We start from the raw sequence: 24,793 nt of genomic DNA, 5'->3' as shown, positions 1-24,793 counted from the left end.
TAAACAACCTAACAGTAGCTCCAAACAACACGAATTGGCCAGAACCCGGGCCCGTTAGCTTACGGTCAGGTGCTGACGAAATTTGATGGACGTGTCTTCATCGACGATAAAATTTATGCGAAAACCCATTTTAAATAAATCCAGAGCTCGAATATTTTACTAGGCTGCTCACGGTTTCCAGCAGAAAAAAATTTGTTTTCAAAACAAATGGTTCAACAAAGGAACCGTTCCTGTGACAAGAAAATCAGCATCAGCAGCTCCATGATGGCCGAATTACGTAATGGCCTAATCTAGCCAGCTGTCATAACAGCAAGGACTTTCTTCAATTGTCTATAATAGAGTTCAGTTATGTGTGTGTTTTTCTACTTCTTGGTAAAGTTCTTAAAGGGCGAACACGAAATTATTGCGACACATTCAACAGGGCATAACTTTTTTACCATTAGGTAAAAATCAACCAAATTTTGCACACTTTCTCATTTATGTGTATTGTTTACATGCTGTCAAACTCGAAGTCGTGTTTTTCGATTCAACGAAAATGGAGGTGAACCAACGCGAGTCGAGAGAACAAATTCTTTCCAAACATCTGGAATTTCCTGACCTGTCGCACCGGCAGTTGGGAAAAATGTTAAACATTCACCATTCAACCGTCTCCAGAGTGTTGAAGCGGTTCCAGGAGCGGTTGACGTTGGACCCCGGCAAAGGAGCTGGAAGAAAACCGGGACCGGAGAAAAAAAAGACGGAGGGAAAGGTGAAGCAGATGATAAAAGCAAATCCCAACGTCTCAAGCCGTGATTTGGCTAAAAAGATCGGCATGTCGCAGAGCTACGTGCAGAATGCAAAGAAGAGAGCTGGACTACATACATACAAGGTGCAGAACTACCCAAACCGCGATGAGCGGCAACAATCGACAGCTAAAACTCGGGCACGGAAGCTCTACGAGAAGATGCTGACAAAATATGGCTGCTGTGTGATGGACGACGAAACGTATATAAAAGCCGATTTTAAGCAAATTCCGGGGTTGGAGTTTTTCACCAGCAAGAGCAAGTTCTATGTGGAAGACAAATTTAAGAAGAAGAAAATGTCGAAGCTCGCCTCCAAATATCTCATTTGGCAGGCCATCTGCTCTTGCGGACTGAAGAGTGAGCCTTTCGTGACAAAGGGCACAGTAAATGGCGAGATCTACAAATCTGAGTGCCTCGAGAAGCGCCTCTTGCCGTTCTTGCAGCAGCACGACGAAGCTCCGCTTGACATCATGCCACTATTCTAAAAGTGTCCTGGAGTGGTATGAGGCCAAATCTGTCCATTTTGTTCCAAAGGACATGAATCTGCCAAACTGTCCGGAGCTGCGCCCGGTGGAGCAGTACTGGGCAATGCACAGAGGAGTAACTGGGGTCGAATCCTGGCCAAAACTATTTATTGCGGCTATTGCTGTTATTATGCCTTAATATGAACTAAAAATAGAATATAATTAGTTTTTGGGACAATTTGGCATCTATCCACCTACCAGTGCAGAGGTCATTTTTCTAGATCCTTCCGAATACTAGTATGTTCGAGGTAATCTTTGTGAATACATTTGTTTTTCCCGATGCATGAACAGTTGGTCAGTGGAAAAGGGAGAAGAAAAGGGAAACCTGTGCACATATTCATAGATATACATTTTATCAAACATAGTATTTGGCCCTGCAGCATTTTGGCGTATCTCAAATTAGAGGAAATATCAATATTTTCAAATCGCTTGGAGTTGGTGGATCGGAAAAGATCGGAAGAGATTGAATGTTTTTCAGATAGCCGGAATCTTGTTTTGTAACGTTGTTTCAGAAACTTTGCCGGATCGTGCCGTATAATGTATTTTTTCTATCATTCAAATTTGGAATAAAATGTTTAAAAAGGGTGTTTCTAAAGCTGGTCCAATACACAGAAACACTACTATTTTCGGTTATTTTTAAGCTGAGATTACACAAATAATTGTGTTCAATTACGTTTGTTATAATATTGTCTTATTTAATACAGTCATCATCATTAGAAAGCGATTTTGCTGGATATATAATAAAAAATGATTAAAAACTCCTTAAAATATCACCATTTTGCATCCATACAAAAAATCTTTAGCAATTTTTGGCAAACTCTTTATTTTGCCACAATATGCAGTATGCTTTTAGGTATCTAAAAAAATATCACTTAATAAAAAATCGAAAAAAAAAAAATTTTGGTTATTGGCCAACAATATGTTCTAGTTACTCCTCTGTGCAATGATGAAGCGGGAACTTTGGAAGAGCAAGAAGACGAGAAGGACATGTTTAGAAAATGGAAAAAAACTGAGAAACTGGTACCGGATGACACTGTAAAGACTTTGATGGAGGGCATCAAGCGAAAATGCGTTCAATTTTACACTCAAGGCTCCATCGATTAACTTTTCTTTTGATTTTTGAAGTAAATGTATGTATAAAACTACCCTAAAAATTGGCATGATATTTTCGGTGTCGCAATAATTTCGTATTCGCCCTTTACTCTCTTACATGTTCAATAGTTAGACCATACTACCGATTTCTTCCATTGTGTGCCAGAGTGAGGGACTCTGAACAGAAAAGATAACTCTGAACCCTACTCCTCAAACCACGACCAAGGAGTCCGATATTTATCAGATCCCCCGGATTCCATTTCCATTCCGTGGTCTATCCAGTGATTCCGGTTGCAGAGTGGCTTGTGGTTCACTGGTACCTCGACGACCCTATACTGGTGGTTTGTCGTGCTCGGTGGAGGAGCTAGCCTCGGCGGGGAGTTCTCCGACAAAAGAATGACTCCCGCAACCGTTGACGGACGCGTTATTCTTGCTTCGAAGTGGTCCGACAGAATACCGATGTTTGTCCGGCGATTCTGGGTGGAGCATTGCATCTGGTTCACTGGTGCCCCGACGATTCAAGCCAGCGATTCGCTACGAACTACTCAGAATAGTCCTCAACGTTGGATCTTTCCTACTCCGACGAAGAGTTCCCCGGCAGTCCTGCGATTCTGGGTAGTGGGTTGATTTCCAGTTCACAGGCGCACCGACGACCCTTTGCCAGTGTTACTTCACGATCTACTCGAACTAATCGCTGGTGGTAGGCCTAGCCTACCACGACGGAGAAACTTTCCGACGGCGAAGGTCCTCTCGAAACCGTTATCTCGATGCTGGTCGGTTAGGTGCCAAGTCCAAGTCGCGCCTGCTGGTCTACCTTCTCTCTCTTCAGCAGACTAACTTATCGAGTGCCAAGGTCGGTCCGGCGATTCCGGTTGAAGCGTAACTAAGTGGCTGAACCTATTTCTTGAAACAGTCATGCCCAGACAAGAACTGTGTCATGTGGAAGTTCTCTTTACTATGTGCTCTCTTCATCCATACCGACAGGCATGGACTTAGTCGATTTGTCCTTCTACCGTTTACTGCGATATCCCACTGAAGTTGCCACTTGCTTAGGTATCAGCTCGGGCTCAATTACGGACACCTCTAGTGTCTCGATCCCTATAACACTCGCTATCTTCTTCGAGTAGAAGGTTTATGGGAATCGATCCAGCTGTCACGTAGGCAGCTTCTGACGAGACAGTTCGATACGCGCTAGACACCCGCTTGGCCATCAGCCTCAACGTGCTGTTCAGCCGAGATGTATTTCTCTTCGTCTGCAGTGCCGTCACCCATGCAGGTCCTGCCAGTAGTCGCGTTTTACTGCTGTTGACCGCCCAATTGTTGGGCGTGATCCGAGATAGTGCCGAGATCACTTTTACGGCCCTTCCGCATGCATGGTCGATGTGGCTATTAAAGCCTTGCCGGTCGTCTATCATTACTTCCAGTTATCTAACTTTCCACTGCCCTGCGGTTGCTTATCAACACCATCTCGGTTTTGTGGTGAGCTAACGTCAGCTTCTTCTCGCGCATCCAATCTTCGACAACATCTATCGCCTCCGTTGCGAGTACTTCTACTTCCTCTAGTGATTCGCCGATCACTTGGAGCACCACGTCGACAATCTTCACGGCCCTGGGGAGGCTCAGCTTCAGCACTCCGTTGTACACAGCATTCCAAAGAGTTGGGCAGGGTATTGAACCCTGTGGAACGCCCGCTGTTTCGGTTACACTTCTTTTTCCGGTATCCGTTTCGTAGATCAGTTGCCGGTTCTGAAAGTAGCTCCTCAGAATATTACAGAGGTACTCGGGAACTCTCAGTTAGTGCAGCAAATCAGCGATTGTAGCCAAACTAGCACTGTTGAAGGCGTTTTCTACGTCCAGTGTAACCACTGTTCACTTATACTGCGTCATTCTACTGATCAGTGTGTCATTTAACTTCAGTTTTCACCGGACGGATTTCTGGAGGTGATGGTATTTTGATTCTCGTCAAGATTTAACTCTATGTTAGTAATATTCTATAGAATCGGGACGTGCGCGAAATGCGACACAATGTCCTATAGATGGACAACAACGATCCCGTTTTCGTAAAATTAATTTTGCAGTGCTATCACTATCTCATTTTTGAAAATTTTGCGACTGACTCCGGTCTGACTTAACACCCACCAATTTGCCTGCAACGTCATTCTCCGCACATGGGCTATATATCAATCTACGCGATATAGACAGTTCGAAGGGATCGTTTATGAGTAAAATGAAAATTAACGGCCCAGGTGACTTACTTGCGGGACTCCGGTTGGTGTATCAAGCAAGCTAGAACCAGTTGAATCAATTCCAACGAAAGCACTCCGACTAGACAGTTAAGATTGCAACCATCCAGTTAACCACGGAGGAAATCCTAGTCTTTGTAGTTTCAGAAAAGCAATGTTTATCGAATGAAGTCATAATATATTGCATCGATATGTTGACGCTTCTCAACAGAAGGGACTAATATGCTGGTGTACGTCATCGAATTTGAAGTGGTAGAACGTTGCTTCACAAATCCGGGCTGACATTCGTCGATGATGTTAGAAGCAGTTGCGTACATCTCATTGTATTTTTCAAGGAACTTTAGCAAAACACTTCAAAAGTGAGATTCCTCTGAATCGGAATTATAGCCGCTTCTTTCCATGCACTCGAGAAGACGCTTTCAGTGATTATGCGGTTAAAAATAATGCTGACCGGCTATGACAATGATCGTGTGCATCTTTTTATGAATATCGAAGCTCAGCAGTCCGGGCCTGGTCCTTTCAATGGGTCAACACTGGATAAAGCTTTCAACAGATTTGCTTCACTCATATTCAAACAAGGGAGACTAATATTGTGTGATGGTAATGTGTCTATACACTCTTGTGGCAGAGAGATAGCTGAGTTGATGAATACCCCACGAAAGTGTTCTGCGAAAAGGTCTACGGATTCGGCTTTGGATTGCGCGCTGGCATCCCCGAGATAAACATTTACGAGAATACCACCAACTCGTTTTTTGCTGTTTATAAACTTTCGGAAAGTCGAGGGGTTGTTCCGAAGGTTGCTTTGGAAATAACTTATATACTCACCGAATGCACTATTCCGGGTAGTTTCGCATTGAAGTTTAGCGAACAATAGCTTTGTTTTCGTATGTCTTGTGAAGGAAGTATCGCTTGCGTTGTTTTCGGAGAATGTTGCGTAGACGACGAAGCTCGGAATTCCACTAGTAGTCCGTCTTTCTGTTGGCACGATTCTTAGGAACTATGCGGCGCAGTACCTCGTATACAGTTCCGTAGAACACCGCGACAGCATGATCCAGATCGTTTGCACTTGACAGATCAAACCAGTCAACAACATCGAAGGCTGCGGATACTTTATCAAAATGGCAGCGGTTGAAGTTGAAATTGATGCCGTTGACGGATTCGGCAAAAGCGTCTTCTGGTAGAACTTGCCTGTTAAATCTAAGCACGACGGGTTTATGGTGAGCGTTTACTTTGAGTACAGAGGTCGGAGGCTGGAGAAGTTCGATTCAATCGGCGTAGTTTACGAATGCCAGATCGAGCGTGCGTCCATTTGCGTTAGTGAGAGAGTTGATTTGACTCAGTCCCCCAGCAACTATCGTTCCCGTGATAGAAATCTATTGTTCGGTTGATGCATTTTCAGGCAATAACTTGTTCCAAGTAATAACAATGCCTGGTTTTAAGGCATTTTTATTACAGTGCCAGTGATCGCAACGATAAATTGTGTAGTTCATTGAAAATTCCGGGTTATGTATGTCAGTACGTAACCAGGTTTCTGTGAGAACAATAACATCATAATCACAAGAGGAGAGCGCCAGCAAGAAATCCTGAGTTTTTGATCTCATTCCTCGAACATTTTGATAGTAGACAGACAAGAAACCGTCCGACTTAGAATTGGAATTGGCGGCCGACTTAGAATTGGAATTGGCGGCTTGAGTGGGCAAGCGAGACAAAGTTGTGCCGATGAAGTGTTGGTTTGGAACTTGACGTATTTGTGGCGGAGCAGGCATTACTTTGCTGCCTTCGGTGTTTCTGGGGTGGGATTTTAAAACCCCTTGGATACCAACGGGTCATGTGGAAACAGTCATTGCTTTGTCTTTTTATCATTCGGCATTATTTATGTGCTTTTCGTGAAAGACCCCTGCAGTGGATTTCCGTCGCCATGTATGCAGATGATCTGAAAATTTATCGTGTTATAACAACTATAGTACACTGTTGCACATTGAAAATGGGCCTCGAAAAGGTCATGAATTGATAGCAACGGAATGATTGAAGATTCAGAAATGCAGCATAATCAGCCCGTGTAGGACACTCCAAGCTACCATCAACGCAGTCGGACGATGGGCAATCCAACCTCTGGCCCGTTTACAAAGAGTCCGCAAACGACCCTGGTTCAGATACAGATTGAATATTCGCCCCAGTCTCGCAAGTTCTAGCGTAGCCCGAAGAAACAATAAACAGTTAGTCAATGACAATTACACAAATCATTTCTGTATCTACACAGACGCATCCAACCTGAGCACCAGAGTAGGACGGCGTCGGTGAACAGAATTGGGTCAGGCCTCGAAATCCATTAGGTCGGAAACCCAAAGGTTGCATGTTCGAATCCTGCCTCCGCCGCAATTTTTTTTTGCGCGTAATCATTTCTGATGAACATTACCAAAACTTCAAAAATTTTATTAATTGTATGTTGTCAAATGTTAACAAAACAACAATAAAAAACAACTCTGATTTCTATATATCCGCTTCCTGAGTTACCCTTTGGTTTGTTCTAATTGGATTTCGCTTCGCACTTTTTCTCGACCGATTCCATTGCCATTGCTGAACGAGCTGACCGTGAACGTCCACTTGTCGACCTGCGAAGAGGTGGACTGATCACACCTTTAATACAGCGAACGAAACGTGAGGCAACATTGTATTTTTACAGGCTTTTTGCGCATCATATTGAATATCATATTTTTAAATTTAATATGTGTAGGTAAAACAAAATTTTCTTCACATCACTTTACAGTACAGCACCTGAAGATTATCCAAAATTACTCAACTCTCCGGTAGCAAAGCCCTGATTGCGCCACGTTCAGAAATACTATTCATTACTCTTAGAGCAGTAGGCTAAATGTATATCGTGACTCAATCTCCGGAAGGTTAAGTAAGAAATGCTCTAATGATTCTCATTAGTGTCAGTTAGATCGTATCACTAGCCCTGAAATTGCCTTGTGCGCAAAGATGCAGCAGCAAAATCTATTGAAACAAAAGGCGGAAATTCCGCAAAAGGATTATAGTGCCAAAGCTTTGGTTTTGACATGATGTAGATAAAATATATTTCACTGCACACAACCTCACAAAGTGACAATTTAACCCTACTAATGGGGTTCACACTCTGTTGCCCCACATTTGGGATGAAACTACCGTCGAGCTATATTGCTGCAGCACGGATCCCCGCAGCACTATGTCAGTTCAACGGCAAAACGACGACGATGGTAGTGTCTGCTGTGCTACGCTAAGCCAATTACATGTTCATGTGCCACTCAGCCATCTGCTGCCTGTCTACCTATAGTCAAGGCAACGATGTTGAAGCGAAGGCGACAAGTGCTATTTTTTGGCAATTGGAAAACACTTACCGGAGCTTAGTCGGAAATTGCACTTATTGGCTTAAACTATTACCATTGCCATTACTGAACCGATTGACCGCACTCGAATAGAAAATTGTTTTATTTATTTTTTATTATGGTAGTCACCACGAAGCATTTGCTTTTCGTGGGGAAATTATCACAAAAACTATTTTTTTGAAAAGTTCCACTACTCTTAGTGCTTTTGTAGTGTACAGTACCTTGATAACAGTTTACCTGGTGCAACACTGAAGTGAAGTATCGCTTTACCACTACGAAATTATTTCACGATAAATAGTTTTGTGAAAAATAACCACCGGCTAACGTGTTCCACAAGTGCGAAAACGAGTCACATTTGTTATAGCTAGTTTCCGACCGCTGTTAGTCAATAAGAGCTCCAGAAAAGTGTGAAAATTAAATATGTGTGCGGTAATTAATTACCGCCCGCAAGTTTGGTAATGTTCCTAGGAAGCTGACAATGATAGAATAAAAGTCCTCTGAGTGGATAGACATAGCAAAGGATCACAGTCAGTGTAAAGTTACAGTCATCCTCGGGACAACTCACAGTGACAAAATATCCCAGACATCTTCGAAAGTGGACATAAAGATTGGAAAAACTATTTGAATACGAATATTGGAAAATCGGAACTATTAAGGTACTTAGAAAGAATTAAAGTTCATCTCACTATTTTGAAGCCAAGGAATAGCGGGAGAAAGTGGCCTTTGGTATCCCGGCCAGTCGGAAGGATAATAAACCGTAGGAGAATTGTGGGAAAAACCGACACCCCACAACTTTTCCTAGAAATCAAATTTTTATTCATTTCATAATGACACTTTATTATTAGTACGTTTATGTAGAGCATTTGAAGAAAAATTGGATTTACGTTAGTACGCCGAATGTCGTAAAAATAAACAAAACATACGAGAGCAGCGTTCATACTCGTCTGGATGTTAAATTTTGTTGGTAGATTTTAAGTTTAAGTACACGCTGTTACGATGGTTGTGTATACTTTCGATTCATTACAAAATGCTGGGGATCTTTGTAACACTTCAATTACACTATTAGCACGCTATAGTAATAGCAGAAATACACAGAAATACTTTTATTGTGTTTATTTCTTGCAAGTCTCTTTAAGAATCAAGAATTGGAATTTTTGCTTATCTGATTCTATCGAAACTTTTGCTATTTCTGCAAAAAGCTCAGCAAACTGAATTTATAGTGTTCTCTTGGTTTGTCATAGATGAGCTTTATCACAATGAGACAATTATCCTATGTATACCGCAGTAGATCGTTGATGATCAGAGTCCGAAAAATCAAATCTGAAAAAGATAGTTTTACCAAGAAGTGTGAGTGTCACTTATAAGTGAATGAATCCGATCAGCAGAACGTAGAACGCTTATAAATCTTCTCTTACGAAATAAAATGACAGTGAAGGTTGCAATGATGTGCGTAAGGATTATTTGGAAATACCCATATCAAGAAATAATCCTATAGCATGAAATACTCTTATTTATAGTACTACGCTTTCGAACTTTCTTTCCCTCACTACATGATGAAGCTATAAAAAGCACATATTTGCATCATGCATAGTCCCACTTTATTGATCACACATATATCTCATTTTTAATAAAGATAAAGATTTTTATAAAGTGGAGAGAAAATAAATTAAAGGTGGTGTCGATCTTACCCCCATCGGGTGTCGGTTTTACCCGCAGTGCCTACAAAAAGTCACTTTGTTTTCCAAGTTTTGTAACCAATCCTTCTTATTTTTTTTTGAAGCGCTGAAAAAATTAAGTCTTGTTAAGAATTTTCTGAACCAGAATTCTGCATAAAAATTATAATTTTATTAGTTTCGTGGCAACTCAGAAAAAGTGTTAATCTTAAGGTGTCGGTTTTACCCATAATTCCCCTACGCTTTCCGCATTGCAACAGCAGTAGCAATGTCGAGTGATCAGGGAACGGTATCAGTTTTAATTTATTCATTTTGTTTCTTTATTTGTTGGTATACAAAAACCCGAAATTCTAGGGATAGCATCTAGGCCGCCCTGAAACTTGGAGTCAGCCAGCCATAACCTTTCTATAGCATGATAAACAGCATGAGTTGGCATTTCAAAGTTTAATGCGATACATATGGGTCGATTTTTTAACTTGAAAAAGTTCGTTTTTTCGAAACATAAATTCTTTGTGGCACTAAGTATAAGCCGATTTGAGCAAAATTGTTTGCATTTGATTATAATACACAGGTGTGCTCATTTTAGTATCTGTCAGATTAGAATTTTTCAATTTGAATTTTCCTATTACAGTCCATACCGTCTGCAAATAAAAAAAAAAGTGCAGAACGCACACATAATTGTACATATTTACTGTGTCTATTCACTCAGCAATCTTTTGTTCTGCTGTATAATGAGAATTATTGGAGCAGAAAATCAAAAACAGCGAATTAGACTACTGCAGATGGTGAATTATACCGGGTAAATTTCAATTTGTTAACCTAATATTTCCATCGAATTATAATATAAAGACAATAATCAGTACCGTCTTTACGCATGGGTCCACTGAGCCTGGCCCGGAACCCGCGGGTTTTGGGGGCCCCGCGCTGAAGATGGATGTATATCCATATTAACGCCTATTTAGTGCTTTGCTGAAAAGAATAGAATTATGAATATTGAACATTATTTGTAGTTCAAAGTTTATATAGGAATTGTTTCGTCAATATCCCAATATCTCTTATCGAAGAATCGGTAGTAGAGCAGTTCGAAATCGCACATTGATTCGTATCTCATGTGATCAAAACGTTCAAAAAGCATTAGATAACCAAGTGGAATGGCACTAGCGGCAGAAAAGACGACACAGCAAGGCCGAACTGACACTGAACCAATTCAAGCGTCGCTTGAGAATTTCGAATCAAGTTCCAATTTAATTTGATAGGATTTGGACTACAATTAAACGCAGTTCAGAAGAGATCGAATCGTAGCGATAAACAGAAAACGATGACCAATAAATCTGTGTCTGGTTCGCGTTCAGTGGATTTGGCCAAATGATTTAGATCTTCATCGCATTTGGGACCGTCAACAGGAAAATCTATACAAAAATGAACTCCTCCCAAGTTGACTTTTTGAGATCTCGCGATCAGTATTATATAAATTTATTTCAAGGGCGACGAGATTCGGCGAAGTGGGAGGTTGATTGGAAGAGAATATGTGACTTTTACTGAAGTTGGAAATCGACTCTGCCCAGTTTCATCGCATCTGGAATGTTGTACAGCTCACAATCAAAAAATTACAAAGAAATTTAAACGAAGCAATGTAACTGGGTGTTATTGTCACTCCTGTGTGAAATATAATTGCTGCTGAAATTTATTTTGATGGTAATTCCGTCCTATTTCATGCACCTTCCTCCTCAAACAAGGTCTTGCAACTATGAAGATCAGATTGCCGCATATTGAGTCTCCACGCAATAGCCTTCAAATGTGCTTGGCATACTGTACCGATTGGCCATTACAATGATTCCTTTTGGAAATCTTGGATTGAAACATAATATGATATCAGTCTGCTTATTCATCTCGTACAGATCAGAAGCCAAACAAAGATACTATCCGCGCCGCGCCGCTCTAACGTGTATGTGTAACATATAGACACAGGTAAGTTCCGTTGCACCTAACTGTGAGTGTACCACAAAATAAATTTCGCCCATTACGGACGAACACAATCGCGATTGATTTTTCGCAGACTCATCTTAGACCTTCAGTGCGCGAGGTGCAACAGTTGGTCAAGGTGAAAATGGAACTTAATCTTACAGAGGTTTTAAACGTCCAGCTTCACCATACGAGACAAGTAGTTCTTATAACGTTCAACTCCTTAGCCGTGGCAGAAAGATTCGTAGCTATGCAATATGACGTTGATTATGAAAACATCAAAATCAAGATCACCGTGTATATGGACCTCGATCTAACTGAAATACGCCTCAATGATTTGGCAACTCGTACTAGTACGGAGTGTATTAAAAGATTCATGTCGAAGTATGGAGAAGCGGAACTCGTCACAAACGATACTTGGAGAAACTTTTTCCCTAGCGTACTCCACGGTGTTCGGATGGTGAGAATGCGGCTATACCAACCTTTACCGTCTTACTTGACTTTCGAGGGCAGATCATCTCAAGGTGTTAACTGCATACAAAAAACCCTACGCGCACATACCCTGGGAAGACGCCCACATGCCAGTTCAGTAATCAGACGTCACGCTACGGTAAACCTTGCGCCAAAACAACTAAAGAAATCTCATCTACAACCACCACTACCAAACAGCCTTCAACATCTGCTGACAAGATGAAGAGAAAGGTGGGAACATTTGACACTTTGGAGTGTATTAGTATTATACTTGCAAAATTAAGCACGGCGGGCGGGGCCCTTGAAGTAAACATAAACATCCGATCGAGCATTAGATAAAAAGTAAAAAAAGCCGAACTTAACCTCGGATCTACCGACTAGAACACTTGTAGACATTGTTTACCTCAGAAAAATTTTACTTTAATTAACTATGACCGAACCGAAACAAAACAGAAAGGCCCACTACGTCATTTGTTTGTGCTTTTCTTCTTCATACCTCGTCAACAAATTTTTCTAAGTCCATGTAAACAGTACAAGCGAACTGTCAAGAAAAGTGAGGTTAAGTGTGTCAGTAAAGAACCTAATATCACAGTCACTCGAAAACACAAAAAGCACCGAAAATCTAACAGCGACAACCAGAGCCAATCTAGCGATAACGATATGGACACAAACACGAGCGAGGGAGAAGGCAGACAGAATTATCAGCAAGCGGCAGAGGGTACACCATCGCTCACTACCAAGAAAGAAAATAAACACAAGAAGCGAACAGCAGTGCGCCCAGGATAGTCGACAGAAATGATATTAGGTGGTTTATATACTTTTTTATCTATTTTGAATTAATTTTGAATTTTAAAAGTATTTGTATTTATGAAATGTATATTGTTTTCAAAAAGGCAAATGACCCTCGAGGTTAAAGCCTTAATAAATAAATAATAATAGTAACGATATTATATTATGCTTTATCATTGTTTTGGTAGTATCAAGAGCCTTGTGGTGCCAAGGACTTTGCTTTTTTTTGGAAACCTGTGCATGACAAATCGCTTGTCAATAATTTTTTGGATCAACTCAGATCATCTTGCGTATATAGTGCCACCTGGTTGCATAATATATGCTCATCTTTTTGCCTTTCTCATATAAAGAAAGGCTATGCAATCGACTTTTTAACCGAGGCCCGGAGGGCAAAGTGTTATATACCATTCGACTTCGTCGAGACAGCAAATGTCTCTGTGTGTGTATGTATGTGTGTGTCATTTAAATCCACACAATTTTTTCAGAGAAGGCTGAACCGAATTTCACAAACTTAGTTTCATCTGAAAGGTATAACGCTCCTATAAGCTGCAATAGAATTTTTAGTTGATCCGACTTCCGGTTCCGGAGTTACGGGTTGAAGAGTGCGGTCACACAGCAAAACCCCATATAAACTGGTACCACCATGATGTACAAATAATGTAATGCATATTAAAAAGAGTGTAACATTACTTTGTTTTGCAGGTCTAGATCGCAAATAATCATTCAAAGTAGCTTTGACCACACTCGCCACCTATGACGGTTCATGATGCTCCCGGGGAACTCGCCAAGTTCCTAAACTAATATCACACCTATTTCCCAGCGAATTCTTGACCGATTTTTACAAACATGATTTCAAATGAAAGATACAATAAGCCCATTGATTGCTGATAAATTTCATTCGGTTCTGGATTCTGGTTCCGCAGTTATAGGTAGGTTAGTAAGGTCACACTGTAATTTCACATATAAACCGTTACAATCGCAACACCTCAGAGGCTATTGAAATGGTCACCAAATTACTTAGATTCGCAGATTTAGATCACTGATTTCCAATGAAACATTCTTTAAATATATTGTCCACTTCCAACGATTCCGGAAGTCCCGGATTCCGGGCATATTCGACATTTAAAGTCACATTGGTTCTTCGGTGATGACTAAACCGATTTTCACAAATCAAGTCTCAAATGGTAGGCATAGTATGACCAGCTATTGAATCATAGTTTGGATAAATGAGAAAGGCACAATTGCCCCACTAGGTGGATTAAAACAGGTTTTTCATCATATATTTTAATGTTTCTTCCTACAAAACAAAGTTTTTAGTTCAAATTTGGAAGTCTTCTTGTGGTACGATAAACGATCCTACGATACAGCGGTTTACCCTGTTCAATGATAGGGGCCCCTTAGTTCAATAGTGCTCAGGGACCCCGACTGGTCGTAAGAAGATTCTGACAATAATTCGATGTAAATATTAGCATAACAAGTTGAAATTTACCTGGTATAATTCACCATCTGCAGTAGTGTAAATTACCATTGGGGGTGAATTCAACCTATCTTGAAAAACACTGAGTTAGAGCATCCTAGGCAGAGTGTGGACGAAATCAGCAGAAATCTGACGTATTTCTATTACGAATGTTTCAAACTTTTGCTCGTTTTTATACGTCTTTTGTAGAATACTTCCAACGTTGCCATACTGGGGTCCCATTTCAAAAAATTTCGGTAAGTTATTTTCCCAGTTTTTAAATTCGAATAAATTCCTTTGTACCTACTGAACGAAATCGCAATACTTTTACCCTATCTGAACGGAAATATGTGAATTTTGTTTTAAATTTTGCGAAATGTATGATTACTATAAACTGGCCGTCCATTCCAAAGACTACTATAAATCAAGCAAAAAGGATTTTCAGAAAATCTTTCGAAAACAACGACAAAAATTTGAAATTTCCAAGCCAACTTCAGACAGAGCCATCAAAAGGGAGCATCTCAGCCAGTGGTTTTCAACCTTTGTTGTACCATGAATCCTCTTTCGAATATTGATTTCCATCGAGTACCCCTTTCTGAAATTTTTTTACCGCCATTACCTCGTCAGAATAATTTTCAAAACCACTGATCTAAGCGTTTCATCACAAACGGGAAGGTTATTTAAACATAAAGAACCTGCGAGTTTGTTTTGCATCAGTCGTCGCTCGCATGTCAAACGAGCAACATGTTGACTCTAGTGTTCGGACGGTACAATAAGCGGTAGACGCCATGAATTTTCGGAGACGTCGGTATTTGCTCATACTCACATCCAAGTGACTCAATTAAATACGGGTTATAGTTTACAGATCCGCGTGTCCGTTTCAATAATCCGTCGCTCGAATTGCAAACGAGTAACATCAACGCTGTATCGTCCGGACGGTACAATCGTTCGTGAACAATAGACTGCACAGAAAAAATAACGATTTTCAAACAGACCCGGAGTACTTGCTCCGAATTGGAAGCAAATCGGATTAGTTTAACTATCGAATCATCGTGCCTAAAATGTGAATGGGATTTTTCGACAATTTACATGGGGAAAACCCACTATCTCGCATTTTCGCCGCTAGGTGTTACTGTATGCATCGGATTGTCATTGCAAGTGAAAATAAGAAAGATAGTTACAACTTTGTTGAAGACTGCGAGTAAATCTGGCTTTGTTAGAAGATGTTATTAATTTTTAACGAACCGATGTCAGAGCAAGTTTTACAAGGGGCCTAGTAAAGCATGGTTGTCTATCAGTACTCGATTCCCACGAACTATACATTTTTTGTGAAATAACGGCTAGGTTCAACTTAATATAATTTTTAAAAGAATTTTAGTAAATACTACGAGTGGTATTCTGGTTAGAAAATTTTAGTTCAACTTGTTACCGCATAGAGAGCGCCAATGCTAACTTTTCAATGGAGAGAAATAGAAATTGGGTGTCTTCTACGAAGTTGTTCAGCAGATATTTGTCAGTAATTTTTCTGGACACATCGATATCCTATCTCTCTTTTTGGAAAACTTAGTGTTGAATCTACGCAGAAGAATCAAGTAGAACTAAAATTTTCTAAGGAAAACATGACTCGTATTATTTTCTAAACTTCTTCTAAACATACTACTGAGCTAAACCTAACCACTATTTCACTAAAATGTGTAGTTCATGGGAATCGAGCACTGATCCACAACCATGCGCTGACAGCACAGTTTTTCAAACTAGAACTAACTCTCACCAATTGCAGCTTGAGCGGGTGTTCTTCCATTTCATATATTTTAGCTTATTTCTTGAAAGGAGCTAAATGCCGATTGCTCTAATGTAACGCAACAGTGACATATTTTACAAAGTCATGAATCTAATACCCATATTACATACGAGAACAGAAAAAAATTAGGAATTTTAGTAGTAAAGAACCTCAATAATCACATACATCCACATCCGCTCTTTCTCTCTCTCTCTCTCTCTCTCTCTCTCAAGCACACTTGAATGATTATGGCATAGGCCATACAGCACCGCTAGTCTGATATGAGAAAACAAAGTTTCGTTCACCGTTCTCCTCGTTCATCACGAACTTCGAAGTGCGGAAAAAGAAACACCGCCATGCTTAATGGTGCTACAAGAAGTATGACCGGTACCTGGCGTAACAAATTTCTATTTAAATAAATTAAGTCGTACATGTATAGTTTCCTCTCACTCATTGTGTCAACACTCATTCCGTCATTATGCCCCCGAACGAAACGGGATGCATCCATCCACCCACGCAAATATTTTCACATCACTCATCGCGTCAACGAGGTGCGAGCCGTTGCCATCCATAATACGTCGCGTCATGAAAAGAAAAACAAGCACCTGCAGCAGAGGCAACAGCAGCAGCCGAAGATGGCAAGAAGTACCGTGAAAAGCCACGCGAAAACTGGTGGCACTAAAGTGGCAGTTGACGACGTCATTTCCCCACTTGGACTGAGTTGGATGGAGCTAGGCTGAGCAGCTCCATCAGAGGCACTTCTGACGGACCGACCTGTCACCTTATGGGTAGCACGGGAGAGTAGCGAAGAATTCACAGATTCTGGCACGATCCCAAACGCTCGTTGGTTTGTTCATTCCGCCCCCTCCCCCCATGAACGAGCACGCAGGCTGAGTAGGCGGTAGGGCAGACAGGAACAGGGTTTCCAAACGAAGCACGGCGACGAGTTTGAAGGATCTACGTGCAGCCACGTTTGCTGCACCATGACGAATTGGATGTGACGAAAAATGCGACATCCACTGGTTCGTCCCGGTTGGCTGGTTGGCTGGCTGGCAGGCGACTGTGGTGTAAAAGATTATGTGGGTTGCGCCTTGTTTGCAATGGGGATGGGTGGAGCAGAAGGTCAACTTGATTGAAGCATTTAATTCATTGATGATGACAAACAGCTGAGTGCTTGAGAAGAGAAAGGATGTCTGATGGTGTAAATCGAGTAAGGCCAACGTGAATCCTGATTTTTTTTTTGGTAAATACATGGATCAACAGACCAATGTCATGGGATAGAATAAGCAATATGAGTTGGACAAGTATTAGGAAATTGGACAGCATAGCTTGCAGTTTAAGCCTTCTTAGCTTATTCTTTTCTACATGAAAATAATGCGTTTAGAATTAAAATACAATTGTATGGTATAATAATACTGCTGCCTTTTAATAAAAGCTGGCTTGATGGCTTTTCACTTTGATAACAACAATTGGAAAGATATTTACATTCTTTTTTTAAACCATGCCAACAATATAAACGCATCGACCTACATAATCCCAAGAATTCCTTGATTGCATTAGGCAATTTCTGAAAGTATAGATCAATACACAAAACATTTCTCTTCGGTCTTCGTAGAACACTTCGAAATAAAGTTAGAAACAACACTAAAACAAACAGAAGGTAATATTCTTTGTGGAGACTTTTATTTATCCATAAATCAACTTCTTGTCCTCCATCTGGCTCCAACCAACTCCCTCACGTATTCACCATAAAAACCACCATCTCTACTACCTTGGAAAAAGCCAAATCGTAAAAACATCTGCTATCCATTGCTCAACTGTGTCCCCAATGCATCGTTATTTTTGGTGCTGTACGTTGAATTAGCAGCAACGATAAATTAGGTAAAATTACCAGTTGAGAAGGAAAAAATTCAATTCATGAAGATTTGTTTCTTACCCATTCGGGGAAATTCTGTGTTGGCAAGCTGCCTTTAAATAAGAATATCACTGGCTGTCGGAGCTTGCTAGTTTGGGTTAATTACCCTAGGTCGACCGGAAGCTGGGAGAACCAGCAGACATTGTGTGTTTATCAACTATGAAATGTATTTTTTTATGAACCGTTAGAACCTGTTGAAAATTTTAAATGTTGCACAAATTCTACATACTATTTTTTGTTTAATAGATGTATTCAAAAATAACATTTTGCTGCTGCAGTGATTTTGTAGTTTTCAAGTGACCTAGTATTGGTTGTCAGGCCCGTATCGTTGGCCGGATTGGCCTCCGCCAAGGGCGCCAGTCTTAGAAGGGCACTGAAATCTTGATCTACTTAATAAAATAGGTGAAATATTGTAAAATCACTCAAAATACGTGTGCCATTTGCAGATAAACATCAAATAATTTGTCCGAAAGTCGAATTGAAAAAGAAAGCTACCATGAATGCCAAAGGAGCACCAAACCTCATCGAAGGTGTCAGAAGATCATCCAACGGACCTGTCAGGCCAATTCTGATTTATTCAGATGTCCCCAAGGGCTGATCTCTTCCCGAGCCCAGCAATATGCACAGTCTTGTCGAACAAGACATAAATAGAAGAGTGGAACATGGTTATATGAAAAAAATAAAATTTCGCTCCGAGTAACTTTTTGGGTCCCATTTAGCTCCCAGAACAACTCTGCAAATTTTTAGTTCGATCGGTGAAACTATATTTTTGCGCCCACTGTTTAAAGTTTACATGGGATTTCGTATGGGGAAACCGTCTTTTGCAAATTAATTCTTCCAAGAGTCACCCGTTACCTCCTAAAAATAAATAGATGCATGATTTTTATAGGAAATTTGTCAAGGAAAGAAAGTCTAGAAGACCACGAAACGATCTGATGCTTGCGGAAAAAATTATTAACACTCGGAATACCAAGGGGGTCAAAAAAAATGGGAACGCTTACTTTGACCGGTCATATCTCAGCTGCTACCTAATCGATTTTAAATCTGTCTTCACCACTGGAAAGGTATGTATTTCGTTAATATATCGCACTGAAAAAAAATGAATAATAGGGTTATCTACCGTAAGTTACAGTGAAATGAATAAAACAAAGTCAGAGAAGAAAAAATGGGAACGCTGCTTTGACTGGCCATATATTACCTGTTTGTTCACCGATTTCAATCTTTTCTTCAGCATTCGAGAGAAATATCTTTCACAAAAACGGTGATCAAAAAATAATGGAAAACAAATTTGTATATCCGAAGTAATTGTAAAAATAGTAATTGAAAGTCAGCACAGACAAAATGAGCTTTTCAGTTCAAATAATCGTATCTCAGCCGTTTGTCAACCGATTTCAGTTTTCCTGACACCTATGATATTCCTAGAGCTTCTAGATTTGTAATGCATGCAATAGATAGTAGATTTTGAAAAGTTACTACACTTTTTTGAAGTTTTAAGCGGTTTGATTTTCACAATGCACGTGGCACACGTCCGGTTAAAATTTTTTGCGTCTTGTTTAGTTTTACGGTTTGAAATGTAACACGTTTATTGAATATTTTTGCGTATTACGTATGGAAATTTGTTATATCAAAATGTTCGTACAAAGTGGAGAAACGCAATTTTGTAAGTTACAAAATAATAGTGTGTAAGGAAAAATTCAGTAAATACGAAGAAGTTCAGAATTTTTAAAATATTCGTCATATAACCTTAAATTTAAAGCGATGACCTATAGTTTTTTATACACAAATCGATTGTAATTGATGGCAGCTATAATTTCTGAAATAAAACAAATTCCTACATTTTCTCAAAAAATAGACTAAAGTACGTAGAACTACAGAAATTTAATTTCATTGGCAAATAACATGGAATTCAAAGCGATGACTTATACATCTTTATACACCAATCGATTGTAATTGGATTTCGGTTACAATTTCTAAACAATCAATTTTTATATTTTCTTAAAAAACAGACAAACATACGTAGAAGTACAGAAATTTAATTTTATTGGTAAATAACTTCAAATTCAAAGCGGTGACCTACACCTTTACATGTACCAATCGATTGTAATTAATTTCAGCAAACAATTTCTGAAAGAACACATTTTAATATTTTCTCAGAAAATAGACTATATGAACTTTCTGTAGTTCTGTGTATTTTTGTCTATTTTTGTGAGAAAATATAAAAATTGTAAGTTTAGTTATTGTAGTCGGAATCAATTACAATCGATTGGTACTTGTAAAGGTATAGGTCACCGCTTGGAATTCTACGATATTTACCAACTGAATTAAATATCTGTAGTTCTACGTATTTTCGTTTATTTTTTGAGAAAATATAAGAATTTGTTATTTAAGAAATTGTTACCGAAATCAATTACAATCGACTGGTACATAAAAATGTTTAGCTCATCCCTTTGAATTCGACGATATTTTCCAACTAAATGAAATTTCTGTACTTCTACGTACTTTTGTTTATTTTTGAGAAAATATAAAAATTCATTTTTCAGAAATTGTAGCCGAAATTCAATTACAATCGATTGGTATATAAAGAAGTATAAGTTATCGCTTTGGATTTCAAGTTATTTGCTAATGAAATGAAATTTCTGTAGTTCTACGTACTTTTGTCTATTTTTGAGAAAATATAAAAAATTGTTCTTTCAAAAATTATAGCCGCCATCAATTACAATCGATTGGTGTATAAAAAACTATAGGTCATCGCTTTAAATTTAAAGTTATATGACGAATATTTTAAAAATTCTGAACTTCTTCGTATTTACTGAACTTTTCCTACTACACCATTATTTTGTAACTTATAATATCAAAATGTTTTCCACGCTTGTGCAAACGTTTTGATATAATAGTATCCATAAGTTATATGAAGAAATATTCAGTAAACATGTTACATTTCAAACCGTAAAACTAAACAAGGCGGATAACCTTGTGCGGCGAGCATTGTGAAAACCATACCACTTAACACCTCGAAAAAATAAAGTATTTTTTGATAATATATATTGATATTGCATATATTACAAATCTAGAAGCTCTAAGAATTTTATTGGTGTAAGAAAAAATGAAAATAGTTTACAAACGGCTGAGATACGATTATTTGAACTGAAAAACTCATTTTGTCTGTGCTGACTTTCAATTAATATTTTTACAATTTCTTCGGATATACAAATTTGTTTTCCATTGCTTTTAATCACCGTTTTTGTGGAAGATATTCCTATCCAATGCTGAAGAAAAAATAGAAATCGGTGAACAAACAGCTAAGATATGGCCAGTCAAAGCAGCGTTCCCATTTTTTTCTTCTCTGACTTTGTTTGACTCATTTCACTATAACTTACGGTAGACAACCCTATTATTCTATTTTTCTAGTGCAATATGTTTACAAAAGACATACCTTTCTAGTGATGAAGACAGATTTAAAATCGATTAGGTAACAGCTGAGATATGACCGGTCAAAGTAAACGTTCCCATTTTTTTGGACCCCCTTGGTAGTCCGCGTAACTTTTTACCCCCTTGGTATTCCGAGTGTTAAGCAAAAACCGATTGATGCCCAGAAGATTAATGAAAATTTTACTTTTCATAGCATCACTGCTTCTGACGCTCGAATTATATACAAAATCTTTAATTTTCTCTTATTATGTACAAAAGAAGACTCAATTTATCCCTGAAAACTCTTGCGAAGTGGCCAGACAGTATAGAAAAATGATTTAGAGACATTAAGATAAGATCAAGACAAAATTGCATATAATTGGACAACCAACAACAGTGGTGCTAGAAACAATGAATATTTTATCAATCGTCAGAGCATCAATTGGTTTCAGCTTAATAACTTTTTTCTCAAGCGTCAGATCGTTTCGTAGTTTTCGAGACTTTGTTTCTGTGTTAAATTTCCTACAAAAACCACATAACGGTTTATTTTTAAGAAGCAATGGGCGACTCCTGGAGGAATTATTTTGTGAAAGTTAATTTTCCCATATAAAATCCCATGTAAACTTTAAATAGTGGGCGCAAACATATAGTTTTAGGGATCAAGCTAAGAATTTGAACAGATGTTCTAGGACCCAAATAGTACCCAAAAAGTTGCTCGGAGCTGGAATCTATTTTTTGTCCCACCCTAATAAATAGGCAAAGCAGTTCCACTAAAGACCACTAAAGATATGAGTTTGTAGAAACATGCTATTTTGCCTCGTCCTGTTGCCATTAAAAATCTTCGTTCGCTGGAGCAAAACGTCATTGACATAGCCGATCCCGTGCTTCAGTAGTCTCACATACGACAAACTCGAATTGATAACAGCACTGTCGATTTCAACATTGTCGGTGGGCATGTAGGCGCGGTAGTCCTTCATAAAATACTTGTCGCCAGTAATGCCAATTGCGTTCAATAGCTATGCTGTCACGAATCAGATAAAATTTTATATATTCGAGATATCAGCTACTTAGCGAAAGTTCTTCGATCTGAAAGCACCTCAGATTTAGTCCGAAGGATTTTATATGTATGATTCTAAGCGAGAAGGCGAGCTCTTCGATTACGAAGAATGTTCGCCATCGAGGACGGTGCAGATTGTTTTCCTCAATAAATCGTTTGCTCAGGAAACCGATCTGTACTTACTGTCTCCCGGAAAAAATACTCCATCCGTCACCTTCAAATACCGCAATGATGACAAATCTGTAGTGAACTTATATTAAAAATTTTACAAAACTTTAGAAGCTAGGAAATTCTAGTTTTTTGCACCGCTTGCGAACAATTTTCTGAAAATTAATTTCACTTGACGTCATATTCACAGAAGCAAAATAGTCCCATTGCCATCAGGTTGCACACAAGTGTGTAACTTTTAATCTTCCTTCGAGAGCTATGGAAAGGACAGCAAAAGAGTTTTCAGGGAGATGGTTACTTTAAACCAGTGACTTAAGCGCCACTCTCTCTCTCGAGAGGCCACTGGTCAGTTCGTGTCCGGCCAAAGACTCTTAAATTAGGGCGGGTAAAACGTATCCCAATTCTCACCCAAACTGCACTTCACTCCCAACCACCCAAAAGCTTCGAAATCGGAAACAGGTTCGAGTCTTGAATCAGCGAGCCAACTGCTCGAAAAACGCGAAGCAAACGATCTGTTCAATGGGGACGCACCGTCGCTCAAGCATTACAACGCACAATTCCAGATGTTTTAACGAGGTCGTCCCCCGATTTTGTCCTACACCGAACTAGTTCTCTAAAACGTTTCCCAAATAATAATAATACCAAAAAATCAAAATTGTAGAGAGATCCGTAATTCTGAACCAAAATTAAAACTAAACTAAAGATCACAAAATTATCACATCTAATCTAGCCTTTTATATTTACACTGGCTTTTAACATTATTTACAGTGGTTGGTTTCTTCCCCCCAGAGCTCAGATTAGTGAGTACAAAATGAACGGTCTTACTTGGTATCGCTGGCCAGCCACGACGGTGTTCCAACGACGGATGCGACGGTTTGAAGGATGGCGATCCGGAACGATTCTAGCGGTGTGACTGTGACCGCATGGACCACGGAGGGCGGGAAGGATTGGAAGGCCGCACAGCTCGGCCGATGTAGCGATGGCCGGTAGGCGGGATTCGTGTTTTCCCGGACGAATATCGACGGGATGGTTGCGTTCCCGGATGAAATTTGGCGGAGAACCAGCTGCTTGCCTTCCAGCTACGCCCGTGTGTCACTGGTCCCCAGACCAAACACCCACGTTGAATGGGTTAACGGACCTGTTCAACGTGTATTCTTAGTCTAAGTAATAAAGTAATAAAGCTTACCTTAATTCAGACCAATTCTAGTTCAAAACTATCACAATCCAAGTCACGAACGCGCATCAAAACTCTAAGCACTATTTGAAAAACCGATTAGAGAATTTCTTTGATCTATTTAAAAATTAATTAACTCACAGCTTGTTTTAAAGTTACTACTCGCGCTTCTATAAACCTCTCGAATTCCTCGAAATAACACCTTCACTCAAGTACGGTCTCCACCAAATTGATCGAGAAATGGAATCTCAAACTGTACTGCGCCTTCAGCCCAGTACAGGATTGTTTGATGTACGATCTGATTGGCTACAAAATTGTTTCCGGTTCAAGCTATTGTTTTATTCTAATTAGGATACTGAATTTTGATTGGCTAGGAAGGTGTATCCGTTTTTAATTAATCTTGTATCAGTTGGAGTGAGTGGGTTGGTATACGCCTAAATTTATATATGTTTATAGACGGTTGGACTAATTATAGTTTTGCTACTCAGCGATAGGGTTTTTTACAAACATTATTTACATGACGGACAGTGGGCTTGGATAATAAAATTGCATGCGCAAATATCGATTGGTTTCAAGACCGATTTTAATTTTTTTTTTACATGTAACAACATGAATTGTTACAAGTGGATCTACCAGTATATCGCTTTGTCTACTCTATTGTAGAAAAATTTCTCTATTAAAGTGCGACGAGTTTCGGTCTTGAGCAAATAGTTACCCAACAATTCTATTCCGAATACAGGAACAGTTGTTAAGAGTGAATATGAATATGAAACGTTAAAGTCAAAATTACCTTATATAGGGAAGACGATTAAATCGATTTTGGCCAGGGCCGCGAATTTTTTTTAGCGACGTCGTAGCGATGAGGATATGGATGAGGATACGAGAGACGGCAGACCGATTGACCCTCAAGTTGTAGTGGATAATGCAACTAAGA

The 24,793-nt window shown here is 39.4% G+C and overlaps 1 protein-coding gene and 1 long non-coding RNA gene across 2 annotated transcripts; both read right to left on the bottom strand.

The window, feature by feature from the left end:
- Positions 1-3,465: 3,465 nt before the first annotated feature.
- Positions 3,466-3,813, bottom strand: LOC131696110 (uncharacterized). The gene has a single exon (XM_058984655.1). The coding sequence runs from the start codon at positions 3,811-3,813 to the stop codon at positions 3,466-3,468; it is 348 nt and encodes a 115-aa protein (XP_058840638.1).
- Positions 3,814-23,511: 19,698 nt separating this feature from the next.
- On the bottom strand, positions 23,512-24,276 carry LOC131696111 (uncharacterized). The gene is made up of 3 exons (XR_009306724.1): positions 24,001-24,276; positions 23,872-23,942; positions 23,512-23,823 (listed from the first exon to the last, which is right to left on the bottom strand). It is a non-coding gene; the product is annotated as an uncharacterized LOC131696111 (long non-coding RNA).
- Between the last annotated feature and the right edge of the window lie 517 nt (positions 24,277-24,793).

Source organism: Topomyia yanbarensis, unplaced genomic scaffold, assembly GCF_030247195.1.
Source record: "Topomyia yanbarensis strain Yona2022 unplaced genomic scaffold, ASM3024719v1 HiC_scaffold_74, whole genome shotgun sequence".
Classification (NCBI taxonomy): Eukaryota; Metazoa; Arthropoda; class Insecta; order Diptera; family Culicidae; genus Topomyia; species Topomyia yanbarensis.
Note: the sequence above shows the minus strand (reverse complement) of the source record. Positions and strands in the feature narration are given on the sequence as shown.